The sequence below is a fragment of the Hemiscyllium ocellatum genome, chromosome 18 (genome assembly GCF_020745735.1).
Source record: "Hemiscyllium ocellatum isolate sHemOce1 chromosome 18, sHemOce1.pat.X.cur, whole genome shotgun sequence".
In the NCBI taxonomy this organism is placed as follows: Eukaryota; Metazoa; Chordata; class Chondrichthyes; order Orectolobiformes; family Hemiscylliidae; genus Hemiscyllium; species Hemiscyllium ocellatum.
In genome coordinates, this window is record NC_083418.1 from 16,727,547 (window position 1) to 16,745,824 (window position 18,278).

The window sequence follows — 18,278 nt, forward strand, 5'->3', positions numbered from 1 at the left end:
CAATCCTGTGTACTGTCTGTGACTATAATATTCACACCAATCCTGTGTAATGTCTATGACAATAATATTTACACCATTTCTGTATACTGTCTGTGACTATAATATTTTCATCAATCCTGTGTTCTGTCTGTGTCTATAATATTTACTCCAATCCTGTGACCTGTGTGGTACAATAATATTTACACCAAACCTGCATAGTGTCTGTGTCTGTAACATTGACACCAATCCTGTGTACTGTATGTGTCTAAAATATTTACACCAATCCCATGTACTGTCTGCGTAAATAATATTTACACCAATCCTGTGTAGTGTCTGTGTCCATAATATTTACACCAAACCTGTATAGTGTCTGTGACTTTAATATTTACACCAGTCCTGTGTACTGTCTGTGGAAATAATATTTACACCAATTCTGTGTACTGTCTGTGACTATATTGACACCAATCCTGTGTACTGTATGTGACTATAACATTTACACCAATCCTGTGTACTGTCTGTCTATAATATTTACACCAATGCTGTGTACAGTCTGTGTAAATAATATTTACACCAATCCAGAGTACGGTCTGTACTATAATATTTACACCAGTCCTGTGCACTGTCTGTGTCTATAACATTGACATTAATCCTGTGTACTATCTGTGTCTATAACATTGACATCAATCCTGTGTACTGACTGTGTCTATAATATTTACACCAATCCTGAGTCAAGTCTGGGACAATAATATTTACTCCAAACCTGTATAGTGTCTGTGACTTTAATATTTACACCAATCCTGTGTACTGTCTGTGCCTATAACATTTACACAGTCCTGTATACTGATAGTGACGATTATATTTACACCTGTGTATTTTCTGTGTCTATAATATTTATACCAATCATGTGTACTGTCTGTGCCTATAATATTTGCCCCAATGCTGTATACTGTCTGTATCTATAATATTTACACCAATTCTGTGTACTGTCCGTGTCTATAATATTTATACATATCCTGTGTACTGTCTGTGCAAATAATATTTACACCAATCCTGTGCACTGTCAGTGTCTATTATATATTTATACCAATCCTGAGTACTGTCTGTGTATATGATATTTACACCAATTCTGTGTACTGACTGAGTCTATCATATTTACACCTGTGTACTGTCGGTGATTATAATATTAACAACAATCCTGTATAAAATCCGTGTCTATAGTATTTACACCAATCCTGTGTACTGTCTGTGTCTATAGTATTTACACCAATCCTGTGCATTTTCTGTGTATATAATATTTACACCAATCCTGTGTACTGTCTGTGTCTATAGTATTTACACCAATCCTGTGCATTTTCTGTGTATATAATATTTACACCAATCCTGTGTACTGTCTCTATAATATTTGCACCAATCCTGTGTATTTTCTGTGTCTATAATATTTACATCAATCTTGTGTACTGTCTGTGTAAATAATATTTACACCAATCCTGTGTACTGTCTGAGTCTATAATATTTACACCAATCCTCTGTACTGTCTGTGTAAATAATATTTACACTAATCCTGTGTTCTGTCTGTGTAAATAATATTTACACCAATCCTGTGTACTGTCTGTGGAAATACTATTTACAGTGATCCTGTGTACTGTTTGTGTCTATAACATCAACAGCAATCCTGCGTACAGTCTGTGTCCATAATATTTACACTAGGCCTGTGTACTGTCTGTGTAAATAATATTTACACGAATTCTGTGTACTGTCTGTGACTATATTGACACCAATCCTGTGTACTGTATGTGACTATAACATTTACACCAATCCTGTGTACTGTCTGTCTATAATATTTACACCAATGCTGTGTACAGTCTGTGTAAATAATATTTACACCAATCCAGAGCACGGTCTGTGACTATAATATTTACACCAGTCCTGTGCACTGTCTGTGTCTATAACATTGACATTAATCCTGTGTACTATCTGTGTCTATAACATTGACATCAATCCTGTGTACTGACTGTGTCTATAATATTTACACCAATCCTGAGTCAAGTCTGGGACAATAATATTTACTCCAAACCTGTATAGTGTCTGTGACTTTAATATTTACACCAATCCTGTGTACTGTCTGTGCCTATAACATTTACACAATCCTGTATACTGATAGTGACGATTATATTTACACCTGTGTATTTTCTGTGTCTATAATATTTATACCAATCCTGTGTACTGTCTGTGCCTATAATATTTGCCCCAATGCTGTATACTGTCTGTATCTATAATATTTACACCAATCCTGTGTACTGTCTGTGTCTATAACATTTACACCAATCCTATATACTCAGTGACGATTATATTTACACTGATTCTGTGTATTTTCTGTGTCTATAATATTTATACCAATCCTGTGTACTGTCTGTGCCTATAATATTTACACCAGTCCTGTGTACTGTCTATGTAAATTATATTTACACTAATCCTGTGTCCTGTGTACTGTTTGTGTCTATAACATCTACACCAATTCTGTGTACAGTCTGTGTCTAGACAATTTACATCAGTCCTGTGTACTGTCTGTGGAAATAATATTTACACCAATCGTGTGTAGTGTCTATGTCCATAATATTTACACCAATCCTTTGTATTTTCTGTGTCTAAAATATTTATACCAATCCTGTGTACTGTCTGTGGAAATAATACTTCCACTAATCCTGTGTCCTGTTTATGTCTATAACATCCACACCAATTCTGTGTATAGTCTGTGTCTATAATATTTACATCATTCCTGTGTACTGTCAGTGTCTATAATATATTTATACCAATCCTGTGTACAGTCTGTGTAAATAATATTTACACCAATCCTGTGTACTGACTGTGACTATAATATTTACACCAATCCCGTATACTGTCTGTGTCTATAACATTTACACGTATCCTATGTTCTGTCTGTGTACTGTCTGTATATATGATATTTACACCAATTCTGTGTACTGTGACTATAATATTTACAACAATACAGAGTCCTGTCTGTGACTATGATATTTACACCAATTCTGAGTCCTGTCTGTGTCTATAATATTTACACCAATCCTGTATACTGTCTGTGACTATAATATTTACACGAATCCTGTGTACTGTCTGTGACTATAATATTTAGACCAATCCTGTGTACTGTCTGTGTCTATAATGTTTACAACAATCCTGTGAACTGTTTGTGACTATAATATTTACACCAATCCTGTGTACTGTCTATGTACATACTATTTACACCAATTCTGTGTACTGTCTGTGATTATAGTATTTATACCATTCATGTATACTGTCTGTGGGAATAATATTTACACCAATCCTGTGTCCTTTCTGTGACTATAATATTTATACCAATCCTGTGAATTATCTGAGATTATAATATTTACACCAATCCTGTGTCCTGTCTGTGTAAATAATATTTACACCAATCTTGTGTACTGTCTGTGACTATAATATTTATACCAATCTTGTGTACTGTGTGTGTAAATACTATTTACACCAATCCTGTGTATTGACTGTCTGAAATATTTACACTGATCATGGGTACTGTCTGCGACTATATTATTTACATCAATCGTGTGTACTGACTGTGTCTGAAATATTTACACTAATCCTGTGTACTGTCTGTGACAATAATATTTACTCCAAACCTGTGTACTGTTTGTGTCTATAACATCTACACCAATCCTGTGTACAGTCTGTGTCTATAATATTTACACCAATCCTGTGTACTGTCTGTGTATGTGATATTTACACCAATTCTGTGTACTGTCTGTGTCTATAATATTTATACATATCCTGTGTACTGTCTATGTAAATAATATTTACACCAATCCTGTGCCCTGTCAGTGTCTATTATATATTTATACCAATCCTGTGTACTGTCTGTATATATGATATTTACACCAATTCTGTGTACTGACTGAGTCTATCATATTTACACAAATCTTGCGTACTGTCTGTGACTATAATATTTATACCAATCCTGTGTACTGTCTGTGTCTATAGTATTTACACCAATCCTGTGCATTTTCTGTGTATATAATATTTACACCAATCCTGTGTACTGTCTGTCTCTATAATATTTGCACCAATCCTGTGTATTTTCTGTGTATATAATATATACACCAATCTTGTGTACTGTCTGTGTAAATAATATTTACACCAATCCTGTGTACTGTCTGTGTCTATAGTATTTACACCAATCCTGTGCATTTTCTGTGTATATAATATTTACACCAATCCTGTGTTCTGTCTGTGTAAATAATATTTACACCAATCCTGTGTACTGTCTGTGTCTATAATATTTACACCAAAGCTGTTTACAGTCTGTGTAAATAATACTTATACCAATCGTGTGGACTGTCTGTGTCTATAATATTTACACCAATCCTCTGTACAGTCTGTGACTGTAATATTTACACTAATCCTGTGTACTGCCTGTGATTATAATATTAACAACAATCCTGTATAAAATCTGTGTCTATAATATTTACACCAATCCTGTGTACTGTCTGTGACTATAATATTTACATCAATCCTGTGTACTGTCTGTGTCTATAATACTTGCACTCTGTAGAAACATGTTGTCATGGTCTTTTCTGATCTACTCCATTTGGACCATGCAGTCCAGGTTTTATGTTAATTTGAACAAATGGCTCCAGCTGATGTTTTCATATTGAATGGGGCTTGCACTGTCAGTCCAGAGCAGTCCTGCACAGCTCCTGACATTTGCCTGGACGTAGCAGATAAGGAATATGTGTACCTCCCCAACCCCCTCTTTATATGGAACTGTCTGAAGAACCAGCTGGATTGGGTACTGCTTATTCTTTACCAGCACCCTGACTCTGAGCTTCCCAACTGGATGAGCTCACATTGGGATTCTCAATCCCTAAGAGTTGTGGTTGCCCAGTCATTGAGCATAATTGATGTTGAGATGGATACGTTGACTTTTGAATGAGCCAGTGGATATGAAAGATCGAGCAGTGAAGTGAAGATGAAGTGGAAGATTGACCATGATTGAACAGAATGGCAGAACAGGTTTGAGTACCTGAATAATCTCTATCTGCTACGGTTTCTCATGTTCTTCTGGCTAAATTCTGCTCTGCCTCCTAGCCATGGTGAAGACTCATGTGACCACTAGAAGACCATTGTGAAACCCAGCGATCCATTAGAGTGAGTAAAGAAGACTCCACAAGGTTGGAGTGTCCTAGTGTCTACTTTGGCCTGCAGGCTTTTTTCACATTTTCAAACATCTGAGTCTCGAGAGTTATGATGGTGTGCTGTGTGCAGCTCAGTTCTCATCAGCCGTAGTCCTGGAGAATGAAGAGACCACAGCTGAAGGGTATGGCTATCAACAAGAGGAACAACCATCGTAACAACCTGAGAACTGGAACTGGTGGCAACATGACACTTTTATATTAATCTGATCACCACCATTTTCTTAATCATGGTGTCACATGATAGCAAGAAACACTTGGACAGGATACTGAAAAAGCTTTGGACCTTGACAACATTCTGGCAACCGTACTGAAGACTTGAGCTGTCGAACTTGCTGCTCACCCAGCCAAGCTGTTCCAGTAGAATACTGGCATCTACCCGACAATTGTCCAGATGTGTCAAATGGCAAGACAAATCCAACCTGGCCAATAACCACGCAATCAGTCTATTCTCCATCATCTGTAACGTGATGGAAGGTGTCACCAACAGAGCTATCAAACAGCACCAGTTCAACAATAACTTGCTCAGTGACACCCAGTTTCGGTTCCACCAGGGCCACCCAGCTCCTGACCTCATTACAGCCTTGGTTCAAACGTGGACAAAAGAGCTGAATTCCAGAATGTAAGCTGAGAGTGACAGCCCTTGACATCAAAGCTGCATTCAACTGAGTGTGGGATCAAGGAGCCCTAATAAAACTGGAATCAATTAATCAGGGGGCAAACTCTTCTGCTGGTTGGAGTCATAAGTGGAAAATAGGAAGATGGTTGTGGTTTTTGGAGGTCAGTCATCTCAGCTTCAGAATATCTCTGCAGAGTTCCTTAGGATAGTGTCCTAAGCCTGACTATCTTCAGCTGCTTCATCATCCCTTCATCATAAAGTCAGAAGTAGGGATGTTCACTGTGTAACCATCAATGTTTAGTACCATTTGCAGCTCATCAGATCTTGAAACATTCCGTGTTCAAATGCAACAAGATCTGGACAATACCAAGATTTGGGTTGACAAGTGACAAGTAACTATTACACCTCACAAATGCCATGTGACAAATGACAAAGGCTATGATCATCTCTAGCAAGAGAGAGTCAAGCTTTTGTCTTTTGGCATTACCATCATGGAATTCCTTACGATAAATACCCTGGGGTTACTATTAACCACAAACTCAACTGGACTCGCCACATAAGCACAATGGCTACAACAGCAGGTTGGAGGTTTGGAATATTGTGATGCGTAATTCACCTCCTGACTCCTCAAAGGCTGTCTGCCATCTCCAGGGCACAAGTCAGGAGTGTGATAGGTTACTCTCCATTTGTCTGGATGAGTGTAGTCCAGCAACACTCGAAGTTTGACACCATCCAGGACAAAACAGCCCACTTGACTGGCACCACATCCACAAACATCCACTCCCTCCACCACCGACGCTCAGTAGCAGCAGTGTGTAATATTTACAAGGTGTACTGCAGAACATCATTAAAGATCCTGAGGCAGCACCTTCTAAACCCATGACCACTTCCATTTGGATGGGCAAGTGCAGCACATACATGAGAACACCAACCCTGCAAGTTCCCCTCCAGGCCACTCACCATCCTGACTTGGAAATATATTGCCATACCTTCACTGTCACTGGGTCAAAATCTTGAATTCCCTCCCTAAGGGCATTGTGAGTCAACCCACAGCACATGGACTGCAGCAATTCAAGAACGCAGCTCACCACCACCTTCTCAAGGGCAAATAGGAACAAGCAATAAGTACTGGCCTAGCCAGGGATGCTCTTCTCCCACAAGTGAATCAATAAAAATTTGCACTGACCACTTTCATTTAAATGAATATTTGAACCCCAGTTTTATTGAAAAGTGGTGTCCCCAGTTTTAAATATTCACTTAATGCTCACACATTCATATACAGTGAGACTGCAAGAGTTGGAACATTTTGTACTTTTATATTCATCTCCTGTTGAAGATACAAAACAAAGCCACATTAAGTTAATTATGGAGTTCTGAAATGGTGATTGTGTTATTTGAAGGCTTTGATTGAAATATCAAGCTTCAATATTTTAATCTTGCAATCTATGCTTCATGCTAAAATTTCACAGAAAAGTTCAAGCGTTTAGTTTTCTGGTTGTAAATCACAAATATTAATTAATGGTTACAAGGCAAGAGTTAGAATCAGTAATATGATGTAACTTCATCTCTCCATTGACTAGACACAGAGTGCAACCATTGCAAAAGAATGTAACACATTGCAATTATAGAGAATGACTAACATCATCGAACATCCTAAAGCACCTAAGTTTTCAGGTGATCTGATAGTCTTTTGGGAGTCTCACTTACAGACATCCTTATTCAGTGTTTGCCCCACAAAGGTGCTATATATTGTAAGCTGCTGGGAAACAGACTGATTAATTCTTCTTTATTTGAAATCTTGCTCAGAGGACGTTCCTAGGTTTTGACTGGCCGTAATCTTATTTGAAGCTTTATTTTCCTCACGGCTGACTGCTGCTGCTGTTCCTTTGAGATAAAAGGGAGAGTCCCTGATGGGAATGCATTCACTGGCTTTTGATTTGAGTCTTCCTGTCCCTGATCTGACAGAACCGCTAGAGCCTGGGAATGAAGTATCCAGGGACAAATCCTACAGTATCCATAAAGTGTCAATAACCACCAGGAATGGGATGAGTGACATTAAGAGTATATATCCATATCTTAAAAACTGGATGAGAGGCAATGAGTTACAACTAATTACTCAAAATGCAGCCTGTTTCCAAACATCATATATTTCTGCACTGAGTTTTAAGAACTGGATTTCTTTATATTGCTCAAATTAGCGACATACAGTTAAAACACCAGCTCACCGAATGTTACAGAGGTGAAAATCTATCAATATTGAAAGCTCTAGAATATAGAAGTTGTTCAGTTAACTCAGATAGTTAGTGTGATGCTAATAATGCCAAGGTCATGGGCTTAATCCAAACACTGACCAGGTATGGCATTGGGGTTCACAAGTGGCAGGTTCGAACTTGAAGGGTTTGTGTTTGTCGTTGCTTTATTCGGGGCGGCATGGTGGCTCAATGGGTAGCACTGCAGCCTCAGACCGCCAAGAACACCGCTTCATTTATAGCCTCGGGCTGTGTCAAGTTTGCACATTCTCCCCGTGTCCACGAGGGTTTCCTGTCACAATCCAAAAAATGTGCAGGTTAGGTAGACTGACCATGCTAAGTTGCCCATAATGATTGGTGCATTAGTGAGGGGATATGTAGAGAAATAAGGGAATGGGTCTGGGTGGGTTACTCTTCGGAGGGTCGGTGTGGACTTGCTGGGCCGAAGGGCCTGTTTCCACACTATAGGGATTCTAAGTTCTAAAGCAGCAAGTTAGCTACGACAGGCATCCCAAAGTGTAAAATATGTAAAAGCATATAATAGGATGTCAAACGTGGTAACTGAGCTACATTTCTGCAGGCTAAACATTACAAAATAAATACTCAATTGTTTCGAAGGATTGGTTCAGATATTTACTGTTGATAACATCCTTTCCCTGCGATCTAACTCTCCTGAATTTTACCAGTTGCACTCTGACACTAACTCACTGCACTACTCTGGCTATTCATCAATGCTCTTCATTAAAAGCCAGTGCTTAGTTCCCTGAGCTGTAGTCTCGCTCATTTGCACAAAGCAAATACTGCTTTTGGGTTTCCTTCATCAACGATCACAAACTGAATTGAACTATCAGTGACATAAGTTTTCTCATGAGCCCTCACAGCTCCGAGGAGTTTGCTGAAGTCCTGACTCCAATACTTTGCTGCCTGCTACATCCTGACCTTCTTCCTGAGTTTGAACCCCCAAATACAGCAACTCAGTATTGTGCCATTGCTTTTTCAGAAGTACAGCTTAACAGTTAGTTTCTGAATGGAGCTTGCTTCTCTCTTTTCCTGTCTCCTTTTCTAACTAACTGAGTTCACAAAAGCCCTTTTGTGAATTTGGAACTGTTCTACTACTCAGTTGAAAACTTTGCAACCAGTCCAACCTTTTGCCTAGGCAGTTTCGCAAGTAACTAATATTTCGGAACAGTCACATGTAATAATCAGCACTGGAATATAAATGTAACAATTGGAACTATCTGGGTTACAATGTTCACCACAACGTGGAGGAGCTGGGGTGGACAAAGTTAAAAATCACGCAACACCAGGTTATAGGCCAACAGGTTTATTTGGAAGTACGAGCTTTCGGAGCGACGCTCCTTCATCAGGTAGCTGTGATGATGAAGGAGCACTCACCACGTGCTGCCTTCATTCGCGAACAAAGGAAAGCATTAATCTTGCATTAAAATTAAAGGCTTCCAAAGGCAAAACTCTGGAAAACATAGCAATTTATTACACATCCAGTTTTTCTGGATTATTCTTCAGGGTCTTTTACATTCCTGTATATGGAAATTCGCAAAAATAAAGACCAGCAGAAAGAAATGAGAACGATTATTAAGTATGCCTGCAAAATTAAAGCATCCAGGAGCACTTGTACCTTTTAAATCAGCTACTCCTGCAGCTAATTGGCTATACATATCCTTTCTCGTTTACAACATGAGGGAATACATTTTTGGTAGAAGAAACTTGGAGGTACAATACAGGCTCAATTCTCCAACTTTGAGGGCAGGCTAGGAGCAGAGGGACCTCAGGGTTCAAGTGCACAGTTGTCTGAGGATGGACAAACAGATTGTAGCAGTTATCAAGAAGACTTATAGGATCTTTGGCTTTATGAATAGGGACATATAGTCCAACAGAAAGGAAGTGATGCTACCTCTACAAACAATCGGTCAGACCACATTTGGAGTCAGTATAGGTATGATGGGTGAAATTACCTCAATCTGTACTGTAACATTTATGATTCTATACTGCCTCGATGCCTGAACTATTGGTTATAAATGTACCTCTTCCTACAGGATACACACTCACCTATCTCTGTTCTCTATTTGTCAGTGTCGTATGGTTGTCATGTGAGGAGAAGTTAAGGACTGTACGTCTGTACTCGATGGAGTTTAGGAGGATGAGGGTGAGTCTGACAGAGTATTGAGAGGCCTGGATAGAGAGGATGTGCAGAAGGTGTTTCCACTTGTAGGGGAGACTCAGACCTGAGGGCACAGCCTCAGTTGGAGGGAGTGACCATTTAGAACTGAGATGAAGCAGTATTTCTTCAAGCAGAGGTTGGTGACTGTGGAACTCATTGCCACAGGGAACTGTTGAGGCAAAGTCATTGAGTGCATTTAAGACAGAGACAGATAGGTTCTTGATTGGTAAGGGGATCAAAGGTTACAGGGAGAAGGCAGGGGAATGAGTTTGAGAAACATGATCGAATGGTGGAGCAGACTCAATGGGCCGAATGGCCTAATTCTGCTCCTATGTCTTGTGATCTTATGGTGTGATGTAAAATGGAGATTGTTCTGGAAAATGAAAGAAAGAAATTCATTTGTAGAACATATCCACAATCTTGGGGCATCCCAATGTGTTTGCCAACCAAGTGAACAATGAAGTGCATTCACTCTTGGGGGAAATGTGGCCACCAAATTGTGTCCATCAGTCTCTCCAAAATACCAATGAGGTAATGATCAATGTGGGTACGTTGCAATGATATTTGTTGAGGGATAAGTATTGTCCCAGACATAAGGGAGAATAGCGTTGTTACTTTCACAAATAGAGCCGTGCATCTTCCACACCCACCCATGGATGAACTAGGAGATCCACTCCCTACTGAAGTCCCGAGTCTGAGGCGTCCAAGTTGGGCAGCCCTGCCCTATGCAAACTTCGTAAGGACATCAGAGACACCAAGAGGCAATACCAAACTAAGCTTGAGATCCTGACCAACCACACGGACACCTGGCATGTGTGGCAAGGCTTACACGACATAACAGGCTACAAAGTGAAGTCGATCAGAATTGCGGACAACAACACAGCCCTCCGCCATAGGCTCAATACATTCTACACCCGCTTTGAACGGATGGCCAATGAAAGGATGACACCTATCCCAAAAGCCTCGGGTGCACCCGTACCCACAGTCACTGCCACAGACGCTAGATTGGAGTTCTTGAAAGCAAACCCATGGAAAGGACTGGCCCAAATGGAGTTCCCGACCATGCACTCACATCCTGTGTGGACCAGCTGGTGGGACTGTTTGCAGGCATCTGTAACCTCTCCTTACTAAGATCTGAAGTCCTCATCTGATTCAAGAAGACCACCATCATCCCGGTGTCAAAGAAAATTCATACGGCATGCTGCAATGGCCATTGCCCAATGGTTCTGACCTCCATCATTATGAAGTGCTTTGAGAGGTTAGTCATGGCTCGCATCAACTCCAGCCTCCCAGCTGGTCTGGATCCACTACAATTCACCTGTTGGCAGAACAGGTCCACAGCAGACGTCCTATCCCTAGCCTGACAGTCATCCCCAAATAACAAGGATACCTACCTCAGACTCTTACTAATGGACACAGCTCTGTCTTCAACACTATAATTCCAAAGAAACTCATCTCGAAACTCCAAGATGTAGGACTCTGGTCCACTCTCTGTAACTGGATCCTCGGCTTCCTGATCCATAAACCGGAATCAGTAAGAATAGGTGAGAACTAGTCCTCCATCATAATCCTCAACACCGATACCCTGCGAAGCTGCTTCCTCAGCCCCTTACTGTACTCCTTATATACTCAGGACCATGTGACCAAATTCCTCGCCAACTCCATTTACAAGTTGGCTGATGACACCACTCAACAAGGCAGCGTAGAGGAAAGAATTTGAGCACTTAGTGGCTCTCCAACAATGTCAGCAAAGTGAAGGAGCTGGTCAGTGACTTCAGGAAACGGAGTGGAGGACAGGCCCCTATCTGCATCAATGGTGCTGAGGTGGAGATGGTCAAGAGGGTTATGTTGCTGGGAGTGATGATCACCAACAATCTCTCCTGGTCCATCCACATTGACACAATGGTCATGAAAGCACAACAACATTTCAACTTCCTCATGAGGCTAGGAAAGTTCTGCACGTCCATAATGACTCTTACCTTGTTCTAGATGTACCATAGGCAGCGTCCTACCTGGTTTGGCAACTGTCCTTCCCAAGACCAGAAGCAGCCACAGAAAGTCATGAACACAGCCCAGTCCATCACACAAACCAGCCTTCCATCCACTGACTCCATCGATACTTCCCACTGACTCAGGAAAGCAACCAACTTTATCAAAGACCCCTCCCAATCCATTAGATCCTCTTTCACCTACTTCCATCAGCCAGAAGATACAAAAGTTTGAAAAGTGTACAAACAGCTTCAAAACTAGCTTCTTCCCTCCTGTTATGAGGCTTTTGTTAATTCTGATCTCTCTCTCTGCACCTTCTCTGTGACTGTAACACTGTGTTCTGCACTCTGATTGGCTACCCTGATGTACTTTGTATGGTCCCATCTGCCTGGAAAGCACGCAAAACAACACTTTTCATGATATCACGGTACATGTGACAACAATAAATCAAACTCAAACACCTGAAACATCTTATCAGAAAAGCAGCTTTTTTAACAGCGCCTGGCTACTGCAGTGGGACTGTCTGCCTGAATTTGTTGCAGAGGTCTGTGGAGTGTGTAGTTTTCCACCATCCATTTGCTCTGCTGCTGCACTGAAGTATCTCAGTGAGCGTTAATAGGAGTAGGATATTGAACACCAATACAGCTTACCTTCAGATTGTCTAATTTCTTATTTCCATGTTCGGTAAAGCCGTATAGCATTCTGGGTGCTTTTTAAACTGTGAGCATGTCTATTGGTGCCATCTTTGTCTAGTTTGCTAAGATGCTATGTACAGTCCTAATAGATAGCCTACCACTAATTGACAATTGCTTTAACCCTATAGGAAACAAGACTTGAGGAGTATTTGATGTGATCATTGCTCTGAAACCTCTCAAACATCAGATTGTAACCCTCAGGTAGGACCTTACAGTGTCTAGAGATACAAAAATAATTGTTTTCTCTACTCTTTCAGTTGTGGTCTCGAGCTCTCAAAGCATTTATTGAGACAAAAGTCTGAATCAATCTAAAAGCAATCTAAGTTCCTAAAGTTTTGGTATAAGTGATAACTCCGAGTGTAATGGTGTGGAGTAACTAATATTAGTGCTATTTACATTTCATTATCAAATCTGTGAATGTAGAAAATAAGGCCAGCTTATAGACAGATGAAGCAAGTAAATTGAATTCCATACTAAAAGCTGATTGTGAGCATTTGTTGTGATACTGTAGGTGTTAATGGTTCTACAAATCCTTAGACATTCCAAACCTGTAATCTCACTCATCTATAAGGACATGGGCAGCAGAAACAGGGAACCACCATCACCTGCAAGTTCCCTTCTAAGCCATTTACTGCTGACTTGGAAGTACCTTGCAGTTCCTTCAGTGTTTCTGTGTCAAAGCCCTGGAATTGCCTCCCTAACAGCACTGTTTACCTACAGCTCATGGTTCAAGAAGGCAGCTCACCACCACTTTCTCAAGGAGCAACTGGGGACAGGCAATAAATGCTGGCCCAGTCACATCCCAGAACTAAATTAAAAATGGTCCCCCTAGTTTGTAATTTCTTGGGTAGATCAATTGCCATTGTGGTGCATCCGCATCGGACATTTTCTGTGGTGCGTCTCTAAAAATTGGTAAGAGTCATTGCGGACAGACCGAAATTCCTTTGCCTCCTGAGGAACTTGCCTGCGCCGATCTCTCGAACTATGCTGCAAATGCCATGAAAGTGGATGATGAGTGTGCTGCCGCTTTGAAGGATGAGATTAAGTGCCGGGACATGTTCAGTGGTGTTGCCCAGCTCAGTGTCCGAGTGCAATGAGCTGGCTGGTAAAGGACAGAGAGAAGGAGGACGTGCACAGGTGCCAGGATGAGCAGTAGAGCTGACGGTAGGGCGAATCTTGCTGTGTGAGTGAGAGAGCTAAATTCGAAAAAGAGTGAATGAAAAAAGAACAATGCACAATGCCGCCTTCAATTCCTGACTCAGGCGACTGACTGTGTGGAGTTTGCACATTCTCCCCGTGTCTGCGTGGGTTTCCTCCAGGTGCTCAGGTTTCCTCCCACAGTCCAAAGATGTGCAGGTCAGGTGAATTGGCCATGCTAAATTGCCCGTAGCGTTAGGTGAAGGGGTAAAGGTAGGGGTATGGGTGGGTTGCGCTTCGGCGGGTCGGTGTGGTCTTGTTGGGCCGAAGGGCCTGTTTCCACACTGTAAGTAATCTAATCTAATCTAAATGCTCGCTTCCTTGCCTCCAACTCAACTATGTTTGATGTTGCACGCCCTTTTTCTGGATGAATTATGACAATTATGACAATATTCTTTCCTGCTGTCAGTTTGCGGGAGCCCCCCTCCTGTTACAATACCTCTCTCCTGTTGTATTTCTGATCTCCAGGGACGAATGCAATTACTTACAGTTCATAGACAGAAACAGGCCATTCAGCCCAACCAGATGGAGTCAGATTTTATACTCCTCTCGAACCCCCCGGCCCCTTTTTGTATCATATCCAGCTGTTCCCTTCTCGTGTTTATCCAACTTTCCCCTCAAGGCCACTCTCCAACGTGTCTCAATTGCTCCTCCTTGAGTTCCCTTTTAGAAAGATAATCAGTGCTTTGTGAACAGCATCTCAAGATGCCCCTCCCCCCACCAAGTGGGTTCATATCCAGAGCTCCAGGACAGGTCTGAGCAGCAAGGAGTGGAGCACCATGTGAGGGTAGCAGCAGCTCCAGGCAGGACAGAGGCTCAGGGTAATAAATCCTCCTGACTCGAGAGAGGGAGACGGAGTGAGCCTGGCTGTATCGATGGTGCTCTGGATAGTGAGAGATCCAGCGGGGCTGTGTGGTCGATCAGAGAGATGGGTGGTCTTGGTTAGTCTCGGACAGGGAGAGATCTTGCAGGGCTGTGTGGTTGATCAGAGAGATGGGTGGACTTGGTTAGTCCTGGACAGAGTGAGATCTTGCAGGCTTGCATTGTTGAATGAGAGATTGGCAGCTGGTCACAGATTGAAGGAGATGAATGCCCCATTCCTGTCTTTTCACTCAATTTGCGGGATCCCCCTGTGCTCTACCTGAGAGCCAGAGAACACTGGCCTATTGTTCCACAGTGTTGCCGACCATCCAAGTTCAGGGAGAAGATCGAAGGTCTGACTGTTTGCCTTTAAGTAGCAGCTATCTCATCAGATTTGACAACCTCCCAAACCCTGCGTTGCCTGTTTGATACCAATTGGACCCGCTACAAAGTTACTTGCTCCGTATGAGCACCCATTTTTGTTTATTCAATCATTAGATATGGGTGTTGCTGGCTGGGCAAGCATTAATTGCCGGCCCCTAGCAGCCCTAGAAAAGGTAGTGGTGAGCTGCCTCCTTGAACTGCTGCAGTTCATGTGTTGTAGGTGGACTCACAGTGCTGGTAGGGAGGGAATTCAGAGGTTTGACCCAGCAACAGTATAGGAATGCGATATGTTTCCAAGTCAGGATTGTGAGTGGTTTGGAGGGTTCAAGTGCAGGGCATGTAACTGTTGTCCTTGTCCTTCTCGATGGGAGTGATCGTAGGTTTGGAAGGTGCTGTCTGACGATCTTTGGTGAATTCCTGCAGTGCATCTTGTAGATAGTACACACTGCTGCTACTGAGCATTGGTGGTAGAGGAAGTGGATGTTTGTGGGTTTGGTGCCAGACAAGTGGGCTGCTTTGTCCTGGATGATGTCAAACTTCTTGAGTGTTATTGGAGCTGCCCTCATCCAGGCAAGTAGGGAGTATTCCTCTCACATTCCTGATTTGTGCCTTGTAAATTGTGGAAAGGCGTTGGAGAATCAGAAGTGAATTACTGCTGCAATATTCCTAACATCTGACCTACTCTTGTAAACACTATGTTTATGTGGTGAGACCATTTGAAGTTCTGGTCAACAGTAACCCCTCAGGATGTTTATGGTGGGGGATTCAGTGATGTTAGCACCATTGAATATCAAAGGGGCGGTCTGTGATTTGATTGACTCTCATTGGAGATAGAATCATAGAAGTGTACAGCATGGAAACAGACCCTTCGGTCCAACCCATCCATGCTGACCAGATATCCCAACCCAATCTAGTCCCACCTGCCAGCACCCGGCCCATATCCCTCCAAACCCTTCCTATTCATATACCCATCCAAATGCCTCTTAAATGTTGCAATTGTACCAGCCTCCACCACTTCCTCTGGTGGCTCATTCCATACACATACCACCCTCTATGTGAAAAAGTTGCCCCTTAGGTCTCTTTTATATCTTTCCCCTCTCACCCTAAACCTATGCCCTCTAGGTCTGGTCTCCTGACTCCAGGACAAAGACTTTGCCTATTTACCCTATCCATGCCCCACATAATTTTGTAAACCTCTATGAAGTCACCCCTCAGCCTCCAACGCTCCAGGGAAAACAGCCTCAGCCTGTTCACCCTCTCCCTATAGCTCAAATCCTCTAACCTGGCAACATCCTTGTAAATCTTTTCTGAACCTTTCAAGTTTCACAACATCTTTCCGATAGGAAGGAGACCAGAATTGCACACAATATTCCAACAGTGGCCTCACCAATGTCCTGTACAGCCACAACATGACCTCCCAACTCAATACTCTGACCAATAAAGGAAAGCATACCAAACGCTGCCTTCACAATCCTATCTACCTGCGACTCCACTTTCAAGGAGCTATGAACCTGCACTTCAAGGTCTCTTTGTTCAGCAACACTCCCTAGGACCTTACCATTAAGTGTATAAGTCCTGCTAAGATTTGCTTTCCCAAAATGCAGCACCTCACATTTATCTGAATTAAATTCCATCTGCCACTTCTCAGCCCACTGCCTGGCATTGGTGTGGCGTGGTTGTTACTTGCCACTTGTCAGCCCAAGCCTGGATATTGTCCAGATCCTGTTGCATTTGGACTGATGCATTGCTTCAATGTCTGAGGAGTCCTGGATGGTGCTGAACATTGGTGAACATCCCCACTTCTGATATTGTGGGAAGGTCACCAATGAACACAATGCAGGCACATGCAGATGTTACCCACTATCTGTGCCTGATCTATGCCACAGTTGTGAACCACCTTTGGTGTTATCTTTGAGTTAAGAAGTGACTTGTTGATTCTAAAATGAAACATCAGTCATTGATCCTTGAATTTGAAGGGATTATTTTATAAATCATTTCTTTGTTTTCTTTTCCAGCAGATTTTAGAAGCTCATTCACAGTAAGAAATCACTGTTGCCAATGACTTAAGATGGGCCGCTTTGAACGTGTCAAGTACGCGATGGTTGCCTTTAATATTCTGATCTGCGTAAGTGGGTTTGAGAGAATATGAGCAACATTGCGCTATCTCGGAGGGATGCCGTGATGGGAGCTGTGCAGCAGAAATGCAAACCCTGCTCTCACGAGTTGTCCCATTCTTCAGGTGTTGCTCTGGATTCTACTGAGTGCTCGTGTTGTTGAGATTAGGTTGGCCATGTTTGAGATGATCCAGACGCAGAAGGTAACTCTCTGCTCCACCTGAGAAGATGTTGGAGCTGTCAGTGCAGACTGTGCATTGGTGGACCCACCAGAAACTAGGAGGGGAGACATCCTGCCTTATTGAGTATAATTCCCCTGACATTAGTCAATGTAATTCACACCATCACCTTGCTACAGGGCAAGGTGAGGCTATTCAGCCCATCGTGCTTGAACTGATTTTATTACCCAGCGCCAATCTCCTTCCTTGTCCCCATGTGCCAGCACACCATTTCTATCCAAATAACCAACCAATGCCCCTCTTGACTGCCTCAATTGAACCTGCCTCCATCACATTTCCAGATAGTGCATTCCACATCCTTACTCTTCATCATCATCATCATCGTCATCATCATCAGTGATCCCTCGCAGACGAGGCTGATTCTCAGGGTGAGCCTATAGGTGGCTGTACAGACTGATGGGGCACCATAGGCTTGTTACACTTGGAGCAGAGGGTGGTCATGGGAAGGGGGTGGGTGGGGTAATGGTGTGGCAGTGCGCCAATGCATCTCCCCTGGGAATACCCTCACCACTTACTGTGTGCTAAAGGCGTTT

The 18,278-nt window shown here is 42.2% G+C and overlaps 1 protein-coding gene across 5 annotated transcripts in view; it reads left to right on the plus strand.

Moving 5' to 3' along the window:
• LOC132824140 (tetraspanin-18-like) overlaps positions 1-18,278 on the plus strand; it is a 186,531-nt gene that overhangs the window by 146,406 nt on the left and 21,847 nt on the right. For 2 of the 5 annotated variants that reach the window (XM_060838393.1, XM_060838396.1), the window contains 2 exons: positions 13,079-13,151; positions 17,408-17,517. In XM_060838393.1, the coding sequence (XP_060694376.1) occupies positions 17,461-17,517 (57 nt within the window). In that variant the 5' untranslated portion in view covers positions 13,079-13,151; positions 17,408-17,460. Of the gene's footprint in view, positions 1-10,178; positions 10,252-13,078; positions 13,152-17,407; positions 17,518-18,278 lie in introns of all 5 variants that reach the window. The other 3 variants (XM_060838394.1, XM_060838397.1, XM_060838395.1) reach the window with 2 other exon arrangements.